A 26,727-nucleotide genomic window follows, 5' to 3' on the forward strand; every position below is an offset into this window, starting at 1 on the left:
GACATTTTACTAAGTGCCCAAATGAATACAAAAATGTGAAATCTTCAGTTCTTAAATCAACAATTCAAAAATTCTGACAGGACTACACAGTATATTTTAATTACTATGGTCAAATTTATCACAAGTAACAATTTATATAGACTTCCTCTTCTGGGGCCAGTTCTTTTGTACTTAAGGCTAAATTTAAAAAAAGATAAGAATCTCCTCCCTCTGAAAAAAGCTTTTCACTGATAGTCACAAATCTAAATTGTAATTTTATTCTTTTTCAAAATGTATCAAAACACATGACAAACTGGCAGAACATAAAACTGCAATGAGTCACTTCTAAATAGATTACAATGCACATTCATAAAAATGACAAGTAAATCTAAGCTGTTGATTTTCAATTATATCTTAGACCTGGGAAGATCAAACAGACAAGGAATCAGATATAACAATATAAAGAATTTATGTTCATTTTATTAAAAAAAATGTTAACTTACTATTTCTTCCTAATACATTTCTATGATTTAGACTAACATTCTTTTACAATATACTACAATAAACTCAAAATGAATATTAAAAATAATAAAATAAAAAATTTGAAGAGAACCATGTCAGAGACATTTCATCATTCTGACCAGAGGTCAAATTCTTAACTAATGAAGGACTATTAATCCTATCTTCCCTAAAGAAGAAGAATCCCTAATACATGAAATTGAAAGATTTTTGTATAAACAAAATTAATGCAACTAGGGAAAGAAGGGAAATGAATAGTTAACCACATGAAAAAATTTCAAATTTAATATTCCTGATAAGTTTCAATATCCAAGATATTTAAATAACTTAATAGAAATCAATAAGGATAAAAGTCTTTGCTTAATAAATAAGTGGTCAAAGGATATGAATAAACAGCTCTCAAAAGAAAATTTGTTAACAAATAACAACCATATTAAATAAAGAATGCTCTATTATCACTAATAAGGGAAGCAGACATCAAAATACAATTGTGAGATTTCAAATGGCAAAAGTGATAGAAGGTTGTAAAAATTCTGAAGCAGAAGTGACAAGTGTGAACCTTATGAAAAGGAACACATTTAATTTGCTGTTGGTCATTTCATTCTGAAAAGTCATTTGGAATTATGCAAATAAAGTGACTAAAATATCTATCCCTTTGACTCAGAAATTTCACTGCTAAGCATATACTACCAGGAGTTAAATGACAAAAAGAAATGCCGCACATACAACAAAATGTTTACAAGCAGACTTTTTGTCATAGTAAAGAACTGGAAAAAAAGCAAATGCCCATCAACTAGGTTGTAAAGAGGCTGTGATACATAAATATAATGTAATATTACTGTGCTATAAGAAACTAAATATGATAAATACAGAGAAACAAAATTAAAGTTAAAATGAACTAATATAATATGAAGAAAATAGAACAAAGAAAATACTACACACACTGGCTACAATAATATAAATGGAAAAGAACAACAAAATAATCAAAAATGAAAGCTATAAAATAGTGAAATTGTGTAATTATCAAGCATGGCCCCAGAGAAGAGATATAGATAGATATAAGAAGGTACCTACTTCCACATCTTTGCAGCTAGGGCTTATTCTCTATTGTACTCAAGGTTAAATTACACACACACACACACACACACACACACACACACACACACACAGTCTATGATATAGATTTTTTGGAAATATTGGTTTTTTTTTTGCTGAAATTTTTATCTCTATTTTTATTCTTTGTTTAAGGGATTTCTCTCAGAGAAAGAAAGAGAATGATAAGTTGGGAAATACAGGTGATATAAAAAGCAAAGGTATCAATGAAAATTTATTTTAAAAAAGATTTCTATGATAATTTTTTCAATGTTAGTGCTTAACTATTTCCATTTTTTCATGTTCCAGAGACTTTTATCTCTTTAAGTCTCAGTGTTCTCAGCAGTAAACAAAGTTTGGCTCAGGTAGTTGCCTGAGAATTCTAAGTACAAAGTTGAAAACAAAATTTGCCACCATCTACTATACAAATGCTATGAAAATTAAAAAACTTATTTATCAAGATTTAAAGGAAATGTCAAATGTTCCATGTATAAAAACCTAAAGGTAATACTAGTTTTAAAACAAAGGATTTCATAACTTTTGGCAGTAGGTGGGTAGGGGAAGTTAAGAGCTAACAGGCTAGAAACAATTTATAATATTTTTTTAAAATAAAATTTGTAAAGATCTTGTGTTTATTGTGCATCTTCCAACTCTCGTGTTACACTGGATATAATACATATTGCAAAAAGCCATTCTGTTTGATTATCATAAAGCAGTTTAAATAGCTCAATGTTTATGCCTCTACATAATGTATATTCTGTTGTTCAGACATGTGTGACTCTTTGTGACTCCATTTAGGATTTTCTTAGCAAAGACACAGAGTGGTTTGCCATTTCCTTCTCCAGCTTATTTTACAGATGAGGAAACTGAGACAAATGGTTATGTGAGTTGCTCAGAGTCATGCATCTAGTAAGAGTCTGAGGCCATATTTGAACTCAGGAAGGTGAGTCTTCATGACTCCAGACCCATCCCTCTTTATACTGTGTGCCATCTAGCTGTCCCATATAATACATATGTTTATGATTAATAAAATGTTTAAGTTAAATCTGAAAGCATATACATCATGCCCATCTCCTCTACTTCTCTATCTAAACAAAAGCAGAAATAAATACTTTTCCAATTTCCTCAGATTAATATGGCTATGTCCAAAAGTTTCTAAAATGGTCCTTTATAAAAGTTTTGTTTTGTACTATTTCAAAAAGAAACAAGAAACACTGATTACTTACTGGCCAGACTGGAAATCCTTTTCATTCACAACTGCACAGTTGCTCAATGACAATTCATCTGTAGGGCATCTTGCTGCTTGCATAGACTACAAAGTAAGGGAGAAAAAAAGATCATGAAGCTGCCATATTCTTTCCTAATACTATTCTCAGTCACAACAGATAATACAAGGAAATCCAAAATTTCTATACATTTTTATCCAACATTGAGCACTGATTACAAAACATTATTACATGACTATTTATTCTAAGAAGTTGTTCAATTCATTTAGCACCTTCTATGTGCCAGAAACCTCGTAAGGCTCTGGGAAGAGCCTTGCCCTGCAGCAGCTTACAGCCTATTGTGGGGGGAAAATAAATAAATAAATATGAAATAAATACAAAATAGTTTGGGGAAATATTAACAACTGGGAGGTCAGGAAAGGCTTTTTATGGAAGATGGCATTTGAGAAAGGCCTTCCAAGGGGCAGAGGTGAGGAGAGAACGTTTCAGACAAAAAGGACAGAGGGAAAGAAGGCTGAATAAAGGAAGATTAAGTAGTGCTTAGGAAATGGTTCTCTTGGAAACTGAAAAAAATCAGTTTTTAAATTGCTCAACAAAAGTAAATTAGAAGAATATAGTCAAAATAGTGAGAGCCCTTTGGGAAGCCTTTCATCAATAGTCTTTTTTTTAAATTTACTCTAAAAATTTAGAAGCCACATAAGATTTCTTGCAATTAATCTTTACTCTGTTGGAAAACAGTTTTTCAATAACTCTCCAAGGGATGATTGAACAAATATAATACTGTCAATCACAGTCTAATCAGACAATAATCACAATAATTTTTAAAAAACCAAGCAACTACTCTGTACAAAGAACTAGACAATGGAAAAACTAAAATATCAAACCAAAATTTATTCTACTATTTAGAAAGTAAAGTTGAAAAGTAGTCTAATGGTAAAGGAAACAGATCATTGATTCAAGAATTTCACTTTTAAAAGATTAGGTAACTAGAAAGTATAATGATCATTGTTAGAAGGGTTGTGGGAAATCTGGGACACTATTACACTGCTGGTGGAGCTGTGAACTCATCCAGTCTTTCTGGAGAGAAGTTTGGAACTATGCCCAAAGGGCAACACAAATGAGCATACCCTTTAATCCAGCAATACCACTACTGGGTCTATACCCTGAAGAGATGAGGAAAAAAGGGTAAAAACATCACTTGTACAAAAATATTCATAGCAGCCCTGTTTGTGGTGGCAAAGAATTGGAAACCAAGTAAATGTCCTTCAGTTGGGGAATGGCTTAGCAAACTGTGGTATATGTACGTCATGGAACACTATTGTTCTATTAGAAACCAGGAGGGATGGGATTTCAGGGAAGCTTGGAGGGATTTGCATGAGCTGATGCTGAGTGAGAAGAGCAGAACCAGAAAAACACTGTATACACTAACAGCAACATGGGGGTGATGTTCAACCTTGAAGGACTCGCTCATTCCATCAGTGCAAAAATCAGGAACAATTTTGGGCTGTCTGCAATGGAGAATACCATCTGTATCCAGATAAAGAGCCGTGGAGTTTGAACAAAGTTCAAGGACTATTCCCTTTAATTTAGGAAAAAAAAACAGATCTTATTGTCTGATCTTGTTATCTCTTATACTTTTGTTTCTTCCTTAAGGATATGATTTCTCTCTCATCACACTCAATTTGGATCAATGTACAACATGGAAAAGACTGACAGTTTGCTTTCTGTGGGGTGCGGGGAGGGAAGTAAGATTGGGGGAAAAATTGTAAAACTCAAATAAAATATTTAATAAAAAAGATTAGGTAACTAAGAAGACCCAATTTAGAGGTCTGATCACCAAACAAGTCACAAAACTTCAGAAATGGAAGGGATTTTAATGACCCTATTGGTCACACCAACAAAAATTAAATAAAACAAAAATTAAATAAAAGAGACTAGTCCGTACAACACACTTGACAAGTATTCATCCAATCTTTGAAACTTCCAATGACTGGGAATCCACTCCCCCCCAGTGGTATACATTCTGTTTCTGAATACCTCAAATGGTAATGAAATTATTTTCTTATGTCTAACAAGTCAATTCAGTTCTGGATACCTCTGCTAGAATGTATTTCTTTATATCAAGTCTAATTTTGCCTCTCTCAAACTTCCATCTGCCAATTCTCTTTCTACCCTTACAGGCAATGAAAGTAAGTAAAACCTGTTTCCATAGGACAGGCTTTTGAAGAGTTTAAAATGGTTCTGTCTCTAATTAGTCTTCTCTTCTCCAGACTAAATATTTCCAGTTCTTTTAACTAATCCTCACAGCATGATCCTTTGCCATGCCATCCTCTGAATATTCTCCAGCTTATCTATATCCCCTCTAAATGTGCCATCCCCCCCAGAAATGAACACAATATATCAGATGAGGTAATTCAATCATAGCCCAGATGCCACATGATATGATAGGGATATAAATACAATAAAGACAGTGCTAACTTTCATTTTATTGAGGGATAAAAAACATTTGGAAGTACCTGTGGAGTATATACAAATTCCAATAATTTTAGAGGAATAGATTAAGAACCAGAGAATCAGAAAGAGCCCTTTGAAGAAAGAGGCTGACACTTGAGAAAGATAGAGGTTCCAAGAGGTAAAAGGGAGGAGGGAGGATATTCCAGGGACAGGGGAAAACTAGAATTCAACATAGAGGCAGGAGATGGCATGTTACTTATAGGAAACAGAAAGTAGGCCAGTTTAAGCAGAAACTAGGACACATAAGAGGGAATAATGTATAATAAATAGGAACAATGGGTTGGAGCCTTACATTAAGAGATCTAAATGTCAAATAAAGGAATTTGTATTTTTGTCCTATATTCAAAAGGGAGCTTCTTGAGTAGGAGAGAGCCACATCAGACCTAAATTTTAGGGAAATCACTTTGGCAGTTGAGTGAAGAATGGGACAGAGAGACTGGAAGAAGGGAGATTAGTCAAAAGGCAAGAGGTAATAGAGCCAGAACTAGAATTGTGATTGAGTGGAGAGAAGAGAACATTATATACATATCTATGTATCTATGTATCTATCTATCTATATATATCTATATATCTATATCTATATATATATATATGATGCTATAAAGATAGAAATGACCAGATTTAACAAATGGATTAGATGTGTAGGGTGAGTGAAAGTAAGGAGTCAAAGATGACACCAAGACTGCAACACAGGGTCACTGGGATGAGGGCAGTGGTATTAAGTAACTACTATTTGCAAGGCTATATGTAAGGTATTATAGATATAAAGTCAAAAGGAAAAACTTTATCTGACCTCAAGGAGCCATACTTCTAGAGAGAGAGGGAATATAAAAACAGATATGTGGAGACATCTATATGAAGATCCAAAAAAAAAATCTTCTCATGAGCTGAACTTTGAAGGATATTAGAAATTTTAGGTAGAGAGGTGAGAAGGGAGAACATTCCAGGCGGCTTAAGGTAAGTCTGCTAAGGTAGGAAATAGCAAATAAGATCATTTTGTCTGGAACTCAGTAAGGTTCTCTTCACTTCTCATCATCTTAAGTTTTCTTTATATGTATCTCCTTCCTTTCACAGTCAAACTTGTAAAAGCCCTTGCCTTCACTTTCTTCCTTACAGGGGCCTAATATCACTGGATCAAAGAGCACATGGTGGAGAGCACAAGGTGTAAAAAGACTGGAAAGGCAGCAGGAACCTAGGCTATAAAGAGCTCTGAATGTCAAAGAGAACATTTCATATTTGACCCTGGCAGCAATAAGGAGCCCCTGGAGTTTATCAAGTAGGGGAGGGTGATGTAATGAGACCTGCATTATAGGAAAATCACTTTAGAAGCTAAATAGAGGATGGACTTTAAGCACTGCCTGTAGACTACCTCTCAAATTGGACATAGGCTCCTCCCCTGACTATTCTCCCTCTCATAAGCAGATTATTCCCAGCACTTAACATTTTAGGAGAAGAACCAAGCCAACCTTGTCTCTATTCTTCTCTAGATTGTATTCCAAACTTATCTCTAAAGAATTTTATCTCCCATGCCCCTGCATTCATTTTCCTCTCTATTGCCCCTCACTCTTTTCAACCTTAAGCACTCTTTTAAAAGCTGCCTTCCTCTATTAAATTACCTGGCAGCAAAGATTGTCTTCCTTTCTGCCTTTATTTGTATTCCCTAAGTATATTCCTAAGTATGCACTTAGTACAGAGCAAAGTATTTAATAAATGTACATTGATTGACTTTGATAGTTTATTTACTGTGGAACTGAATCAAGAATGACTATATTGACTAAAGAATAAGAAACAGAGAACAAGGATTCTAAGAAAGTTCATTACCAAAACTCACAAAACATTTCCAAATGGTCCCCAATTCAGTCATTTTTCCCCTTTCATATTGTATCTCTTAGTTATTCCTTCCTGGAAATTCAAGTAGTTTTCATAAGGAAGGAAAGAAAATCTAAGAAAAAGAAATCACTCTCCAGGGTGAATTCAGCTGACAATGTCTGCCAAGTATTCTTTCTTCATCACAAGACTTTGTCTAAAGTTAACCAGGATGGATTGTATCAGTAATTTCAAGTTTTCGGGTTCATGAATCTTACAGAGTGATTTATCATTTGAAGAACTTTTTTGCCCTGTATCTATGTCATAACAATTTGTATTTTCCTTTTGTGTTTAGTTTCTAGTACATATATTATATAAGCTCCTTAACTACCAGGCTTGTTTCCCCCAGTTGTCTATTTGCCATCCTATCCTTCTTTCAATGCTGCTACCAAGCTCCAATACGGAAGCCTCTAGATAGCTCATCCTTGACCATGCCTCTTCACCATGGCCCTCTTCAGTTCAGTCAACACCTATATAGCTACAAAGTGGAAGAGCTAGAATCTGAACTCAGATTTCCTGACTCCAAGTACAGTGAGAGATTCTACTTTTATTGCCCTGCCTGGGGTTAAACTCCATAGAACAACATGCCCCTCCCAGGATAAATTCATTACTTCCTTCTTACTGGAGGGCAGACTGGACTTTCTCTCATTGCCCTGTGTATCTGCTGCCTTGAATGATTTCAATTTAGGGAATAATATTTTCTGGTGTCCAATTCCCCCTGCCACTTTTCTGCTTCCTTTTGTGTCTTATTTCCCTTTTTATACTGTAAGCTCATTGAGAGCAAGGGCTGTCTTTCTTTTAATTAATTATATCTGAAGCACTTAGCATAGGGTCTGGAACACAGTAGGCGTTTAATAAATGTTTATTTGGATTGGATGGATTGGATAAGGATATGGATTTACTAGCGGCAAACTGACTGACAATAACAACTTGAATATGGAAACTGCAAGAGAAGTCAATTATAACAAAGATTTCAAGGCTAGGTGATGAGAATGATGAAACTATTAGTAGAAATAAGTACAGTTGAGGAGTCATTTTAGTAGTACAACTGATGAATACAATTTGTGCAAGGAGAGTATAAGTGCTAGCCAGAAAGAGGTAGGCAAGTCTAATAGTTGAAATTTCAGGTCTAAAACTTGGGAGAAAGGTAATATGAAGAAAGACATAGAGGTAATAATTGAAATCACAGTATGGGGAGGAAGGGAATAAGCATTTATATAGGGTCTAGTCTGCCAGGCACTATGCTAAGCACTTTACAAATATTATCTCATTTGATCTTCACAATACCCCTGGGGATGTAGATACTGTTATTATTCACTTTTACAGTAGAAGAAATTGAGGCAGGGGCAGCTAAGTGGCACAGTGGATAGAATACCAGCCTTGGAGTCAAGAGGACATGAGGTCAAATCTGACCTCGGTCACTTAATAATTATGTGGCTGTGTGACTTTGGGCAAGTCACTTAACCCCACTGCCTTCCAAAAAGAAAAGTAAAGAAAAGAAAAGAAAAAGAAACTGAGGCAAACAGAGGCTAAGTAGCTTGCCCATGGTCACACAAACTAGTAAGTACCTGTGGTAAGATTTGAATTCAGGTCTTCTCACTCCAAGCCAGGTACTCTATAGAACTGTAATACATTAGTAGATGAAATCATTACTTCATTATTTATTAATTTCATTATTAATGAGATGCATCATTAGCAGATGAAACTGTCCAAGAAATAAAAAAGAGAAAAGATAAGGAAGCAGAAGCTAGACATGATGGAGAAAATAAATTAAACATGCCTATCATAACCACATTTTTCCTTGAGGAATTTCTAGAAATGCCCTGTGGAATGTTCACTTTCTATTTGATCACTATTCACATAATTGTTCTTCGGAAGTTCCTTTCAACTTTAAAATTCTATTTGAAAATTATGAAGAAAGCCTTTAAGAATAAGTGATTTTTCTACTTTAATTATTAACTGGAAAGATTTTTCACACATTACCTTGCTTCCCATCTTCCCCCAAATATCATGAAATCATCTAAATATGATGCTATTTGTAGAAAAGTTTATGAAAGTTATGATTTAACCATAAATCTTAGTTTGCCAATACCACAAAACACAGGTGTTCAGGAATACACTCATTCTTCACTGTACCAAAGCATATTAAAGAAAACAATAAGATGCTAAAATTTTTAAATTTTTTTCTTCTCTTAATATTAGCCCTGTTCATTTTAATTGTTTCTAGATGCAAATATAACTTCATAAAATCATGATATGTCAGTTATAGAAGGGATTTAAGCAATAAGGAAACTAATAAAAGCAAAAGAAAATTACTCAAGGTCACAAAGTAATGAGAAATAACACTAGTCATGGAGTTGAAAGACCCAAGTTTGAACTATAGCTGTAAACTGACACCTATCATGACACCTATACAAAAACTGATCACATATTAGGACATAAAAACCTTACAATCAAATGAAGAGAAGCAAAAATTTAAAATGCATCATTTTCAGATAATGAAGCAATTAAAAATGGTATGTGATAAATAAAGATAAACTGAAAATCAATTGTAAACAACCCAATTTTAAAGAATGAATGGATCAAATACCAAATCATTGAAATTAAAAGACTTTCACCCAAGACAATGACAATGATGAGACATACCAAAACTTGTGGGATGTAGTCAAAGAAGTTATTAGGGGGAAATTTTATATCTCTAAATGCTGTCATGAATAAAATTGAAAAGGAGGAAATCAATGAATTAGGCATGCAACTAAAAAAAGCTTGAAAAAGAACAAATTAAAAATCCCTAATTAAATATCAAATTAGAAATTCTGAAACTCAAAGGAGAAATTAATAAAATTTCAAGTTTAGAAAACTACTGAACTAAATAAAACTAAGAGTAGGTTTTATAAAATATCTTTGGTTAATCTGCTTTAAAAAAGAAAGAAAACTGAATTACCAGTATCAAAAATGAAAAGGGGAAACTTATTACCAATGAAGAGGAAATTAAAGTAATAATTTGAAGCCATTTTATTCAACTGTATGCCAACAAATCTTACAATATATGTGAAATGGATAAATATATACTGCCCAGAGTAACAGAAGAAATAAAATACTTAAATAAACCCATTTCAGAAAAAGAAATTGAACAAACCATCAAAAAGCTCCCCAAGGAAAAAATCTCCAAGGCCAGAAGGATTTACAAGTCAATTCTACCAAATATCTAAAGAACAATTAATTCCAATTGTCTATAAACTACTTGAAAAAAATAGTGAAGGTGTTCTGCCAAATTCCTTTTATGACACCAACATAGTACTGATAGCTAAACTAGGAAAAGCCAAAACAAAGAAAATTATAGAACAATCTCTCTAGAGTATATCAAGTTTATCACTAGGATAATACATTATGATCATACAGGGATGGTTCAATATCAGGAAAACAATCAGAATAATTGACCATATCAATACCAAAATTAACAGAAATCTCAAAAGATGCTGAAAAACCCTTTGACAAAATATAGTACCTGTTCCTATTAAAAACATTAGAGATCATAGGAATAAGGGATTTTTCCTTAAAATGATAAGCAGTATCTATCTGAAACCATCAGCAAGAATTACATGTAATGGAGATAAACTAGAAACATTCTCAATAAGATCGGGGTAAAATAAGGATGTCTATATTCACCACTATTATTCAATATAGTATTAGAAATGTCAGCTTTAGCAAAAAAGAAAAAAAAGAAACTGAAGGAATTAGAATTGGCAATAAGAAAACAAAACCGCTTACTTCTGCATACTTAGAGAACCCTTAAAAATCAACTAAAAAAACTGCTTGAAACAATTATCATTAACAAAGTTGCAGGATATATAAAATAAGCCCACATAAATCATCAGCACTTCAATATATCACCAACAAAGCCCAATATCAAGAGATAAAGAGAAATTCCATTTCAAGTAACTGTTGGTTTGTTCTTGGTCCTTCATTATTGAAGAAGACCAAAATAACTTCACTATGTTTGAGACAAATTACAGTGTGTCCTACTATGGATGATCAGATCAATAAGAGCTTGGAATGCTCTACCACAGATTGAGCACAAATAGACCATGTGAACACCTGGGGTGGAAGCTCTAAACTTATGGATAGCATGTTTCCTTTGAACTGTTTCAATTCTGACTTCCTCATAGAGTGAAGCTCCCTCACTATTGAGGGCACGCCATGCTGGGTGGTCCTGCGTCAGTGTCTCCCATGCTGTACAATCAATTGTAAAATTCTTCAATGAGACTTTCAGGTTGTCTTAGTATTGCTTCTTCTGACCCCCTTGCCCTGTGTGAGTTTTCCATAAAATGGGGTTTTTTTGGCAAGCATATGTCTGGCATTCTAACAATGTATCCAGTCCATTGTAGTTACACTCTCTGTAGCAATGTTGGAATGCTAGGCAGTTTAGCTCAACAAAGAACCTCAATATCTGGTATCTTCTGTCAGATGATCTTCAGAATCTTCCTAAGACAATTTAAATGGAAGAGATTCAGTTTCCTGACATGGCACTGGTAGACTGTCCAGGTTTCCCAGACATATAGCAATGAGGTCAGCACAGCTCTGCAGATCTTTAGTTTGTAGACAGTCTAATATCTCTTCTAACTCCTATACTTTCTTTTGGAGCCTCCCAATTAGCTGAGCTTGAGGCCATGTTCATCCTCAGTGAAGGCGTTTGATAACATGGCTGAAAAAACATCATGCTAAAAATATGGGAGCAAGGACACATCCTTGTTTCACTCAATTGGTAACTCAGAAATCTCAAAAGCATCATCCACTATCCAGAAGCTGGGCAAGCATGCATCATGAGATTGACATACAATAATGATGAACTTCTCCATACAACCAAATTTTGACATAATTTTTCACTAACCCTCAAGACTGATACAAAGGCCTTGGTCAGATCTATAAATGTTGTGTACAAATGTTGCTTTACTCTTAGCATTTTTTCCTAGAGTTTTTCATCAGCAAATACTGTATTGCCTGTTCCTTGACCCTTTCTGAAGCCACACTGGCTCTCAAGGAGGTGACCATCATCCAGGTGAAGGTTTAGCCTATGGAAAAGGACTTTGGCAAGAATCCTACCAGCAATGACTAAAAGAGGAATATCCCTTTTGTCACAGGACAATCTATTCCCTTTACCTCTATAAAAACGGACATTGGAGGAATACTTGAATTCCTGGAGAATTTCTTCATGACATATAACCTGAAAAATTTCAGTCAGCTTTTGGATGAGCAACAGACACCCCACCTTGTAGATATCATTTGGAATAGGATCAAGACCAGGAGCTTTGCCACTCAAAACTTTTCTTCGGTTGGAACTTCAGCTAGGACTGACTAACTTCAACTTGAGTTAAGCAGTCAATGGCTTCTGCATTGATTGATGATGATCTATCAAGAACACTATGGGGGCGGCTAGGTGGTGCAGTGGATAAAGCACCCGCCCTGGAGTCAGGAGTACCTGGGTTCAAATCAGGTCTCAGACACTTAATAATTACCTAGCTGTGTGGCCTTGGGCAGGCCACTTAACCCCATTTGCCTTCCAAAAAAAAACCTAGGAAAAAAAACACTATGGGTGTGTGCAGCCCATCTCTCTAGGATCATGTCCCTTTCATTAATCAATGTAGATCCAATAGTGGAGATGTACCACATGACACATAAAATACTTGGGAATCCATTTCCCAAGACAAACCCAGAAACTAAGTGAACACAACTACAAAACACTTTTTTTTTTAGATTTTTCAAGGCAATGGGGTTAAGTGGCTTGCCCAAGGCCACACAGCTAGGTAATTATTGTCTGGGGTCGGATTTGAACCCAGGTAACTCCTGACTCCAGGACCAGTGCTCTATTCACTGCACCACCTAGCCACCCCTCAAAACACTTTTCACACAAAGTCAGTTATAAACAAATGAAAAAAAAAATGTTCACTGTTCCCGAGTAGGCCAAGTTAATATAAAAATGACAATGAACTGGCACCTAAGAACTGTGTGACCAATTCTACCTCTCAGATGGGAAGAATTAGACAGACATTTATTAAGCACTTAGTATGCACGAGGTTCTAAGGATATCAAGATTTTTACATACCAGGTCCTACTGTCAGTAAGTTTATATTCTCTGATCATGTTACCCTCCTTAAACCACTAGCTTCTTATCACCTTCAGTATCAAAGACAAAATTCTGTTTGTTGATGTTCAAAGCCCCTATCCTTCCTCCCACCTTTTCCAGATTTCTTACATTTTATTCCCTCCTTCACCTATATACTCCCAATTCTCTCTGGCTCTCATGATTGGTTCCAGGCCAAACCCCACTTGGTCACAGTTTAGGTCTTCATTGGCTCTGAGTGAATGTAAATTAGTCATTGCTTCTGATTGGAGAGAAATCCTAAAAGTCTCCTCCTCTCACCCCAGATTAATTTTTTTTTTGCACTAGGTAAAAGAGGCCATTCTTTGCCTTATTTCTTATCTAATCATTAAATGGGCTTTGCCTCAGTAAAACTGAGACCTGGAAAAGGTCTCCCACAATATCCCAGGCCATTTTCAGTTATCTTGACCTGTAATCGGCCACTAGATTCAGATGGCTCTAGAAAAGAAAATGGTGAGTGGCGATTTTGCACAAATCTAATTCATGTGCATGTCATGGAATCACCTCCTTGATGTCACAGATCTCTTTGAGATTAAAGGATAAAAAAATAACTCAACAATCCAATGACATTGACTTCCTTCCTCTTCCCCAAACCAGAAATTATGATTCCCATTCCAGACATTTTCATCAGCTGGATCTCATGGCTGAAAGGTTTCCTTGGCTTCTGTCAAGTTCCAGATAAAATTCCACTTAATAAATCTAAAAACTCTAGAATCCTGCCTTAATTCTAGTTGATTACTTCCAATTTATCCTGTATGCAGCCTACCTGTACAAAATTGTTTGCATATTATCTCCCTCATCAGACTGTGAGCTCCTTAAGAGCAAGAACTAGCTTTTATCTTTCTTTGTATCTCTAGCACTTAGCACAATGCCTGGCACACCATAAGCAAGTATTTAATATATGTTTATTCACTGACTTTGGTAGTTTGGGATAGTTACTGTTTCAGTTGTGTCTGACTCTTCATGACTCCATTTAGGGTTTTCTTGGCAAAGATACTAGAGGGGTTTGCCATTTCCTTCTACAATTTTTTTTTACAGATGAGGAAACTGAAGAAAACAAAGTGACTTGTCCAAGGTCGTACAGCTAGGTGTCTGAGGCCAGACATCAACTCAGAAAAGTAATTTTGGGGCGGCTAAGTGCACAGTGGATAGAGCACTGGCCCTGGAGTCAGGAGTACTTGGGTTCAAATCTGATCTCAGACACAATAATTACCTAGCTGTGTGGCCTTGGGCAAGCCACTTAACTCCATTTGCCTTGCAAAAAACCTCAAAAAAGAAAAGTAATCTTCTTAATTTCAGGCCACTGTGCCACCTGGTTGATCATTTTGGTATGGTGCTAAAGGTTCAAATTAGGGTAACAAAGTCCAAAAATCAGGTTTTATCCAATTATTTGCTTTTCTTCATTTTTTTAAATATTATTTTCTTTCTTTAAAGAATGTTTTATAGTTGCATTAATAATTCCTGTGAGTCTATTGTTCTATAAGAAATCATGAGGGACAGGATTTCAGAAAAATCTGGAAAGACTTGTATTAATTGATGCTGAGTGAAAAGAGCAGACCCAGAAGAACATTAGATACACACACTAACAACATGGGTTGATGATCAATTTGGATTTGGAAATGATGGAAGTGTTCATTTCAGCAGTATAATAATCAAAGTCAATTTTAAAAGACCTATGATAGAAAAAACCATCCATTTTCAGAGAAGAAATTATGGAGTTTAAATGAAGACCAAAAGCTTATTATCTTCAATTTTTAAAAGCTGTTATATCTATGGCAAAGAACTGGAAATCAAGTAAAGGTCCTTCAATTGGGGAATGGCTTAGCGAACTGTGGTATATGTATGTCATGGAACACTATTGTTCTATTAGAAACCAGGAGGGATGGGAATTCAGGGAAGCCTGGAGGGATTTGCATGACCTGATGCTGAGTGAGATGAGCAGAACCAGAAAAACACTGTACACCCTAACAGCAACATGGGGGTGATGATCAACCTTGATGGACTCGCTTATTCCATCAGTGCAACAATCAGAGATAATTTGGGGCTGTCTGCAATGGAGAATACCATCTATATCCAGATAAAGAACCATGGAGTTTGAACAAAGTTCAAGGACCATTCCCTTTAATTTAGGGGAAAAAACTGCTATCTTATTGTCTGATCTAGTTATCTCTTAGACTTTATTTTTCTTCCTTAAGGATATGATTTTTCTCTCATCCCACTCAATTTGGATCAATGTACAACACGGAAAACAATGTAAAGACTGACAAATTGCTTTCTGTGGGGGGTGGGGAGGGAAGTAAGATTGGGGAAAAATTGTAAAACTCAAAATAAATAAAATCTTTAATTAAAAAAATGTTGTCATCTATTCTGTCATTTTTTTCTCTCTAATTTTCTTTCTTCCATTTGGATCTGATTCTTCCATCACAATATGATCAATATGGATCTATTTTTTTTAGCATAGTTATAAATGTAAAACCTATATCAGACTGCTCTCTATAGGGGGGCAAGGGAGGGCAGGAAGGTAGGGAAGGAGAAAAATATAAAACTCAAAACCTTGCAAAAAATATATAAATGATTGGTAAAAACTACGATTGCACGTAGTTGCAAGACAAATCATTTTTTAAAAAAATTCCAGGGGCAGCTACGTGGCGCAGTGGATAAAGCACTGGCCCTGGAGTCAGAAGAGCCTGAGTTCGGATGTGACCTCAGACAACTTAATGATTGCCTAGCTGTGTGGCCTTGGTTGGGCAAGCCACTTAACCCCATTTGCCTTGCAAAAAAAACCTAGAAAAAAAATTTCAGTGTGTAACTTTTTAAGTGGAGTCATTTTATTCTTTCTGTAAATATTTTGAACAGAATTTATTTTTCTAACTTTTCCTAATGAATAATATTAATAATATACTGAAACAAGGAAATTTTGCTAGTTTATTTTACATCTGCTACATTATCAAAGTTGCTTTATTTTACTTGAATTTTTAGGGCTCTCTAAATCTTACTTTATTGCAGAAAGTGATAATTTTGTTTCCTGTTAACTCAGTTTATTCCTTGTCTTACTGCTACACTGTAGCCATATCTAGATCTATATCAAATAATAATGGCAACAATGAAGATACCTGCTTTAAGTCTAACCTTTTTTAGAAAGGCCTCTAAGCATTTCTCTATTACTGATAATCACTTGGTATTTGGTTTCTGGAGATTGTTTTTGAACAACAAAGAATAAATAAAACTTTTACAATATATATGTGTGCTTATATTAATGTATGTTTGTATCTCTATATAGTATGTATATTTCATAATGTTATATTTGCTGCATACTCAAGCAAAACAAATTCCTATTTTGGCAATGTCAAAAATTTCATCTTTCATTCTGTATTCCATTACCTCTCAGTAAAGAAGTGAATAGAAAGCTTCATCTCTTCAGTCCTCTGGCACCATGGTTTATAAGTATATTGTTTAGAAGACTTTTCTTTGTAATGTTGTCTTATCAAAATTGTTCTCCTAGGCCTATTCAGACTCTTAATTTTAGTTAGTATATATGCCATATCAAGAAAAGATCTATTTATTCTATACTTAGGAAAGTAAATGGGGTATTATATTTTGGAATTATATCACACCACAAACTACAATAATTTCCCAATAAAAACATGACTAAAATTTAAAACGACATGTAAATTAGAGGAACAGCAAAGAGATACTTTTAGCAACTACAGATAGGGGAAGAATCCTTGACCAAGCAAATGACAGAAAGCATCACTAAATATAAAATGAAAAATTTTGATTAAAAAATTTGGGCATAAGCAGAATCAATACAGCTGGAATTAGAAGGGAAAGAGTGAACTGAGAAAAATTCTTTGAAGCAAATTTCTCTGATGAAAGTCTAAACTTCAAGAAAAATAGGGAATTGATAAACATATGGCAGAAATGCCATTCTGCAATAGTCAGAAGGTAGATCTCAGTTGGACAAGTTGGACAAGCCAACAACAACCACACAAAAAGATGTTCCAAATCACTAATAATAAGATAAATGCAAATTAAAACAATTTTTGACCTTCTCCATCATACCCAGCAGATTGGCAAAGAAGATAACTGCTGGAAGCACTGCAGGAGAACAGGCACACTAATGCATTATTGACGGAACTATGAACTTGGTCTGATTCTCCCAGAAAGCAGTTTCAAACAAAAAAGTTATATATCCTTTGATATATTAAGTATATATTAAGTAGATAATGGGGTAGTTGGTTAGGTGGTGCAGTATTGAACATTACTAGTACCAAGCCTAGAATTAGGAGGACATAAATTTAAATTTGGTCTCAGACCCTTGACACTTATTAGGTATGTAACCTTGGGCAAGTCACTTAATTCTGACTGCCTTGCAGGAATTATCTCCAAGTTGTCGTGATTCATCTCTGGCCACTGGACCTAGATGGTTCTCTGGAAGAGTAAGATCAGTGACTAAGCACAGCACATCCTCCCTCAAAACCAATTTACTTGCTTGTTATGGCATCATCTCCCTGATATCATGGTCTTCTTCAAAAAGAAAAGACAAACAACAAGTATATGCCAAAAAAAAAATTGTGAAAGACTTAAGATCTATAATCAATGCAATAAGCAATCATGAACCCATAACACTGGTGATGAATTTTGCTACTTCTTGCAGGGGTGGATGACCAAAGGTGCAAGATAACTCATATATTTAAACACAAATTGAAACTTTGCTCTGCTTTTCTATATTTACTTAATATAAATCAAGGCTTATATTCTCCTGATTTAATGATGCTTTTAAAAAAACCCAACAACAACCCAGATTAGTTTGGCATAACTTGCTCTTAATGAAGTCATACTGGCCATCACTGTTTCCCTTTCTCAATATTTATCATTCCTTTTTAAAGGTCCATTCCATAATTTCCAAGGGGTTTTAGTTAAACTTACTGGCCAGTTGCTTACAGATTCCATTCTCTCTCCTTTTTGAAAATCAGGACATTTGCCCTTCACCAGTCTTGTAACACTTTCTTCCATTCTCCACAATCTTTTAAATATCACTAGCAGAAGGTTAGAAATCCTATTGCCAGTTCTTTCAGGATATATCATGTGGGACAGGTGACTTAATTCAACAAGGGCAACTAAGTGTTCTTTATGATTTCTATTTTTGTGTTGCCATTTCTTCAGCAGAGTTCATTTTCCAAAAGGGGGGGGGGGAACAAACGCAAACTAAGATTTCACCAGCTCTTCCCCCTAACTGGCTGTAGGTTATCATGACCTCATCTATCCCAAGCAAAAATCTTATTGTTTCTTTTATCCTTTTTCTCCTAATATAGCTTTAAAAATAATTTTTCTTTTTAGTTTTTCTCACCAGCTTTCTTCAATCCAATCTGAGTTTAATACTACTAATATTTTTCCTTTTTTAATATATTTTGATTTCATTAAATAGTACCAAATTAAATATTTTTTTAGGTTTTTGCAAGGCAAATAGGGTTAAGTGGCTTGCCCAAGGCTATACAGCTAGGTAATTAAGTGTCTCCGGATTTGAACCCAGATATTCCTGACTCCAAGGCCAGTGCTTTATCCACTGCACCACCTAGCCACCCACCAAATTAAATATTAAAATCTAAATATTCAGTTTTTAAAATTTTGAAATCCAAATTCTTTTCCTTCTAGTAACACCACCCCAACCAAAACTAGTGCATTTTTATAGAACTATGCCATCTTCCTATATTCACTATCTTTTACCAGACCTTGCTTCCAACTTCTGTCTTTTATTTTTTTTAAATCTAATTTGTTTGGTAAGTTTCCTACAAGTTCACATCAAAGTGGCTAAATAGGATGGGGAAAAGCAAACTATGAATTAAAAGGGAATTTGAATTAACACACTGAAGACCTGAGGCTTAATTAAAAGATAAGGGTTGATAGGGATGTTCCAGATACTATAAGAAAACCATTACGCATAAAGGAGGAATAGAAAATTCAGAAATGCAATTAAGTATGCAGCAGGTATTACTGATCAAGATACTCAGACAAATGTCTACAATTTTCTGATTCCCAAACAGGATAAAGATCTAGTGCTCTTCATTTACATAGAAACCAAATCAAGATTCTCATTTTTGTGCCAACTATAGAAGGTTTCATTAAGAACCATCAAACTGGTAGATTAGGAATCTACCACTAGACTAGAGATCCACCACCTTAATAAAAAGAATAAATCATGACAAGTTAGAGAAACAATCAAAATAGTCTTATTGGACCTAGAAAACTGATGAAATACATTTTCTTCTTTTCAATAAAGGGGAGAAGGAGGCAGGGCTACAAATAAAAATATTTCAAATTCTGCCAGAGTGTTAACATCAGTTTTGCTTAAAATACTTTCCTATGTTGCAAAAGAAAGTTCTAAGCAGTGAGCAAGAAACTAGTTTGTATAAAACATATTTAAATGTTTCTAAGTCTTTTTTATTAACTCAAAAAATAAACTTATGAATAAAACCACACACACACACACACACACACACACACACACACATTTTCATCCTATTATCCCTGTGAAAGTATTTCCACATAGGCGCCACCAGTAATCCACCTTTCACTTCTGGTTTTCTTAATGTCTCAAAGATACTAAAAAATCACCTGGTCTGTTTATCTGTTGTCTTTCATTCTCACCACCTGTCTTGGGCATACATTTCCTTGAAACTGCGCATGCCATTTCTTATTTATGGGACAAGTCATCCCTGAAACTATGGTGGAACCTTTTTACTGCCCTTTTAATTCTTTGTAATTTTTATTTTTCAGGGATTATGTTCTATATATACATCTATATATAACATCATCAGAAGTTTAATTATGATCAATAAATGGGCTTTAGAAGAAATAAACAATTTGAGATCATTGACAGCACTGCACAGTATCCCACAGGAAAGACAACACAATATTATTCCACTGATTCACTGTCCACCACATATGCCATAAGGTGTATATGGACAAATTCAATAGGACGTTCATCACAGTAACAATAACATGCTTTAATTATTAAATTTTTCCTCTTATGATTTCCTCTCAGAGATATCAATGCCAGTGCCTAGCATGTAATAGACTCTTAAGAAATATACACTGATTCTAATTGATTGGATACTATAAGCACTATTTTTTCCATTTTACAAATGAGAAACAAACTCTGAGATGTTAACTTGCCCAGGATCGTACAGCTGGCACCACAGTCAGTATTCAAACCAAGATCATTTACAATAAGGATAATGTACTTAGTTTTTTCATAGTGGATACTTAAATCAGCCACCTCTTTCACATCTGTGAATTTCACAAGAATTATCAGTAGTTTTGTTGTATTCTGGGACATGGCTCTTAGATTAGGAGCCTGGAGAACCTCTAAGTCAAAAGCAAATTCTTCTGTTTAAATTCTACACAAGATGATAGAACCATAAGATTTTTTAGCTAAAAGGGTCATTATCAATCATCTGGCCTTATTTCCTCATTTTATATCTTCTGAGGCACTAGGAAATATAGTAATTTAGCTAAGCACTAAATCATAGGTCTGGAGTAAGAAGAGACCTTAGATTAGATAACATCAATCATGTCTTCCAATTTTCCATCTTCCTTGATATCAGTATTCAGCAGACTATGGAAGCATGGGAACATACATATATATAGAGCTAGGAGGGCCCTTGTGAAGGTCACCTAGTTCACCAACTCCTCATTTAAAGGACTAGAGTAGCTGACTTGCCCAAGATCATATAGAAAATGACAGAGGAAAGACTGGATCTCAAATCCTATGCTTATAAATTCAACAGAAATTTTCAATAAAGTTATATTTGATGTCACATCAATCACATAATTTTAATATACTGATAGATTTGAGGAAAAGTTTTTTATGTTTCATTACATTTTAAGTCAAATTTTTTTTAAATCAAAAAACAAGCACAGGATCATATATTCTCTATTATTTTTAATTGTATAATTTGTTAAGATGTGTTTAGCTTTGGAAAAGTGGTTTGAATTCTCATATTTTCATAGGAGATAATTAGTAATGGTCCATATTTATAGAGTACTTTATACAAAGTATCTGTCTTGATTTTCACAAGAACTATTAAATAAGTAAAATTATTATTCCCATTTTGTAGATGAGGAAACTAAATCTCAAAGGTGTTAACTTGGTCCACAGAAAAATCGATGGAATAGGATTGAATTCCAGCCATCTGACTTCAAAATTCAATACTTTTCCCAGAAATCTACAATACCTCATTGAATGTATAAGCTACTCTCCCAGTAAGTTTTATCAAAGAAGCAGATCCATGGTTGCTGTTTTCCTAACAATCTTTTTCCTTTTAAGAAAAGGGGGGAGGGGGAGGTAGAAGACTTGCATAAATTGATGTAAAGTGAACTGAGCAGAACCAGGAGAATATTGCACATTTTAACAGCAACATTGTGAGATGATCAACTATGATGGCCACAACTCCTCTCAGCAGTTCAGTGATCAAGCACAACCTTGAGAGACCTGTTATGGAAAATGCCATCCACATTCAGAGGGAAAAAACTATGGAATTTGAATGCAGAGCAAAATATACTATGTTCACTATTTAAAATCTTTCATGTTTTTTTTTTCCTCATGACTCCCCCACCCCATTACTTCCAATTCTTTCACAACATGATTAAAATGGAAACACAATTGTACATGTACAATCTATATTAAATTGCTTGCTGCCCTTGGGGAGCAGGGAGGGAATGGAAGGTGGTAGAAAAATGTGAAATTCAAAAATTTGCAAAGGATTAAGGTTGAAAAAGGAGTGGAATTATGAAAATACTCATTCTCTTTCATTCTTTTGGAATTTTCCCATTGAGATATGGAAATCAATCTCAATCTCTTCCTGGCCCCACAAAACTTCCTCTGCATCTAGACAGATTCAGTCATTCTTTCTATCTTCCTAAATATCATGGTCACATATAATTCCTGAAGACACATTATCTACTGAAGAGGTAAAATTCAAAGATGATAAAATCTAATAGTTCTACCATGATGGCACCAGAGGCGATTAATCATTATTAAAAATACTGACATAATCGCTTCTTTTTGTGTGTTTAGTGACTTTTTAAAATTTCATCTGTATATGCTTTTGGGATTGATCTAACTTACTTGGATCTCATACTGTTCTCTGAAAATTTAATAAAGCTCAACAAACACTTATTACTAAATGCATTCATACTGCTTAAAGACAAAAATGAAATAGTCCCTGCACTAAAGCTTTCATTATAATTAGGCTAAGTGGGATATAATATGTATACAGAAGCATAATACAAAGTAAAAAGTGATGGAGGCAAAAAAGGGGTAAGGTAAAACCCAGTAGTCAAATCAGAAGGACAGAGGAAGAGAATATAAGCTGGGGTGGAGGAGGAGAGGCTGTTGGAAAAAGATAAAGCTAAATGAAGAAAATAACCTGAGGTGGACCTTAAAGAGCTATCTGAAAAGCAGGAAGCATATTCAAGGCATAAGTGAACAACCTATGTAAATCTTTGGAAGCAATTGACCCATGTCAAGGAATAGTAGCAGAATGACTAAAAGCTAAGAGGGTAAGAATGATGAGGAAATATGAAGCTAGACTGTGGAGGGCCTTAAATGAACAACCTAGTCATTGAAGATTTTGTTTTATTTTTTTAAATTGGGGAATTATATGATTGAAATGTGCCTTCAGAGGATTACTTTAGTAGTTGTATGGAAGACAAACTGAAAATCAGAGAAGAGACTAATTTGGAAGCTATTGCAATAGTCCAAGTGAATGATTATGAAGACCTAGGCTAAGATGATGGAAATATATGAGTAGAGAAAGGAACCCAGTAGAGATGTAGAAGATAATAAAACTTGGCAATTTATTGGATATGACAAATAAGGGAGAGGGATGTCAGGGTAACCTTTTTTTTATGTTGTTAATAGCATTTTTATATAATTGCCTTCCTTTTAAATCCAATGTAATTTGTTTTATGCACTTAAAAACATTATTCGGGGGTGTCCAGGCTTCACCAGACTGCCAAAGGGGTCCATGAGGACCCCCCCTTTTAAGAACACCTACCCAAAGAGGGAACCTGGTTTTGAAACTTCATTTTATCCACACTTGCTTCTTGCACTGTCTAATGGTCTTCAGTGCTTCATAAATGATCTTGTATTCGTAACAAATGTTGTCTTTAGATAACATTTCTCTATTTGACAAGAAGATTAAGTGTTTTTTGGTTAAGGCAATTTTCTACCATTTTTCTATCTCCTCATTGTGGCAACTATTTTTCAGAACTTACAACTTCTATAAGAAACAGTAATATAGTCAATTTCCCATTATTTTCAATGTAAACAGTTTGTTTAAAAAGGATTGGAGCTACTGTAATTGCAGGCATTATCTTCTCATTTTTTGCCAATATAAACCATATATAGCAGAAAAACAGACATAAAATTACTGATATTAACTTCAAGAATAGAATATGTACTAGGGAAATTCCAAAACTGTAATTTTAAGATGAATCCAACAAGTTTTTCAATCCAGGAGTTCCCTCCAACAAAGCAAATCACAACCCATTCATACCCAGGTCCTCTAGTTCATGTCCTCCCATAAGATGAACACAGGGGTTCTCCCTCCTTCATAGGAAGGAATTATGTTTATAAATTTATAATTATATGTCTCAAATGAATGTCTTCCTCCTGACATTGAGTGTACTCAAGTTTTCCTTATGTCATACCTGCTCTTGCTATTTAATTTGCCTCTCCCCTTCCTAACACAGATTTCATTGATAACATTTTTGATAACAATAATAGCTAACATTTAAATAGCAGGGTCCCAAGGTTTTCCAAGTGATTTCTTGGAAGCTCTTCATAGGATATATACAGGAGTCTACTCAAACCCACCCATCATGTAGCTTTCCATTGTTCTTTCCATGCAACTGACTTTTCGATTCTTTGAAAGCAGCTGTATGCCATGCCTCACTAACACAGAACAACTGCAAAATGTTAGTTTTAAAAAGATATAGACTTTTGTTTTCATTGGGATCAGTAGAGAAACTTTGAAGTTTCCTGAATCTGCCTAATCCACTCTCCTCCTATTCATTTATGAGATAACTCATTGTTCATCTCTACTATCTATCCTGGGTATACATTTCCCACCCTGCTACCCCCATTTGGGGCTTTGACTTCTCCATTATACCACTGCTCTGGGTACCTGCCCTCCTACCCTACTAATAGTTTTTCAGCTTTCGTTTGTGTGTTTTCTTCTGCCATTAGATTATCCACTTTTCTTGACAGCAGGAATTTTTTTTTTGGGGGGGGGGGTTACATCCCTAGTATTGAACGGTGTCACATCCTTAATATGTTTGTTGATTATTACGGATTGATAGATAGGCTCTAAACTATAGAGTCTGTAAACTGTCTATCCAAATGAATGGTGAAACTGGGCAACAGACATTTTTCATCCACTTGATTTTTCCTGTGTACCTAAAGCTAAACACCTTTAAGTGATTATACATCTCTTTCAGAAGGCTCTGCAAATTCTAGGACTTGATGCAACTAGCTTATTTCCCACAAATAGGAGTATCTAAAGAATATTGCCAGTGACAGGAAATCTTTGATCTGAATTGTTATTGGAGCTCCTCCATCACAGTGGCAAATGCCATCACTGAACATGAATATTCCTGTTTAATATCTCTATTGAGTTTTATTAGCAGTCATTTAACAGGGTTATTTCAGTTGTCATGATTTTTAAGGAATCTAATAATTTTGATATATAGGATGGGAAACATGTTATAAAATAGGCTGTGCTTTGTACTTCAGATTCAAATATTGCTTTGCAATTTCAAAATAGTAAGCACAAAGAGATTTTACATTTGCTACATCTGAAACTTACTATCAGAGGTCAAGCTGGAAAAGACCTAAGAATCTAGTCCAAACTCCTCATTTATAGATAAGGAAACAGGGCCAGAGAGGTGAAATGATTTGATCAGGTAATAACAGATAACAAATGTCATAAAGGTGGCATCTGAACTTGAAAGTCATTATTCATTGCGCTGTATTCTTTTAGAGTTTACTGTAAAATGGTAAATATGTGGCCCGCTGTTTAATATAAATGGCAAAAATCTACTTGTTTCCTACTAATACATTTATCAGAGTTCTCAGGTTCTTACTCATTTATCTATACATGACAAAACAGTAGAAACAATAGAAAAGTAGGAATATAGGTCAATAGCTATCAATACTCTATTGATCACCTTTCTTTGGTATGTAAAAGATTGGAGTTTTTTTTCCCCATTCTTTATTTTCTCCTCTTCCAAATACCTTGTATATCAAGCTCTCATAGCTGTCAAATTTGTGTTGACTTCAGCATATACCAGTATTTCCTCAAGATATACTTGGTGCAATTCAGCTATCACATCGTTATTCTCTTTTGTGCCATTTCTACCTCTTCTATAAAGCATATACTGGGCCATGATGTGAAGGTCAAAACCCAGTGGTCCTGCTATCCTTGAAAGTATTTGCTATAATGATTTCTGCAAATTTTTTCCATTTTTTTCTTTCTATAGTTTCATCCTTGAATGCCTTTGGGATGACTTTGCTTAGCTAGTTATTTTCTATTTTTTTCAAATTGGTGTTGCCTTACCCAGTTTATCTCTTCTTGATGAGACAATACTACCCATAACTACCTATCATCCTTCTCCATAAGATCACACATAATCAGAACTGGTAATACCATTTTGAGTGATCATGACCCTAATGAAGATGATATATAAAAACATTTTATAAGCACAAAATATGTTAAAATAAAAATAATTAATTTTAGCCTACACTGCTTTTATACAATAAGGTGGTTTCTGAAATTTCAAGGTTTTTAAATACTATATAATTCCATAACTGTAATGGCAATTATTTTTGACTCTTCTTCCTAACCTGAGGGACTTTACACAGCAAAATCCACAAGCTTTTTAGCACTACATTCTGATTTTTAGCAAGTAGTCAATTAAAAAATTTTAAATTGACATGGTTTTTGCTGATAGTAAAAACCAAAATCAAAAAATAATTGGTTCTGTTGAGTAAATATCAATATTATTAAAGTGAAAACCAAAAATAATTGATTCTATGGAGCAAAGATCAATATTATTAAAGTGATTTTCATTTGTATTCTAATAATAAGATTAAAGTAAATCAATAGCAATATACACTTATATAGAGCTCAGTATATAATCATAACCATAAAATACTCAAATATTTTGTTTTAATGTTTTATTTCAGAGAAAAATACATTGAAACTGTGCTGAAAACCATTAATTCAAAAGGAAATAAATATAACATGAATCTCAAAATGCAACTAATGAAGTTTCAATTCAATAAACTGTGCTAAGAATGCATTA

General features: G+C 34.5%; 1 protein-coding gene across 1 annotated transcript in view; it reads right to left on the minus strand.

Moving 5' to 3' along the window:
• Positions 1-26,727, minus strand: part of NSF (N-ethylmaleimide sensitive factor, vesicle fusing ATPase) — a 205,881-nt gene that overhangs the window by 169,670 nt on the left and 9,484 nt on the right. The window contains exon 2 of the mRNA XM_074224391.1: positions 2,817-2,902. Within this exon, the coding sequence (XP_074080492.1) occupies positions 2,817-2,902 (86 nt within the window). The remainder of the gene's footprint in view (positions 1-2,816; positions 2,903-26,727) is intronic.

The sequence above is a fragment of the Macrotis lagotis genome, chromosome 2, assembly GCF_037893015.1.
Source record: "Macrotis lagotis isolate mMagLag1 chromosome 2, bilby.v1.9.chrom.fasta, whole genome shotgun sequence".
Taxonomy (NCBI): domain Eukaryota; kingdom Metazoa; phylum Chordata; class Mammalia; order Peramelemorphia; family Peramelidae; genus Macrotis; species Macrotis lagotis.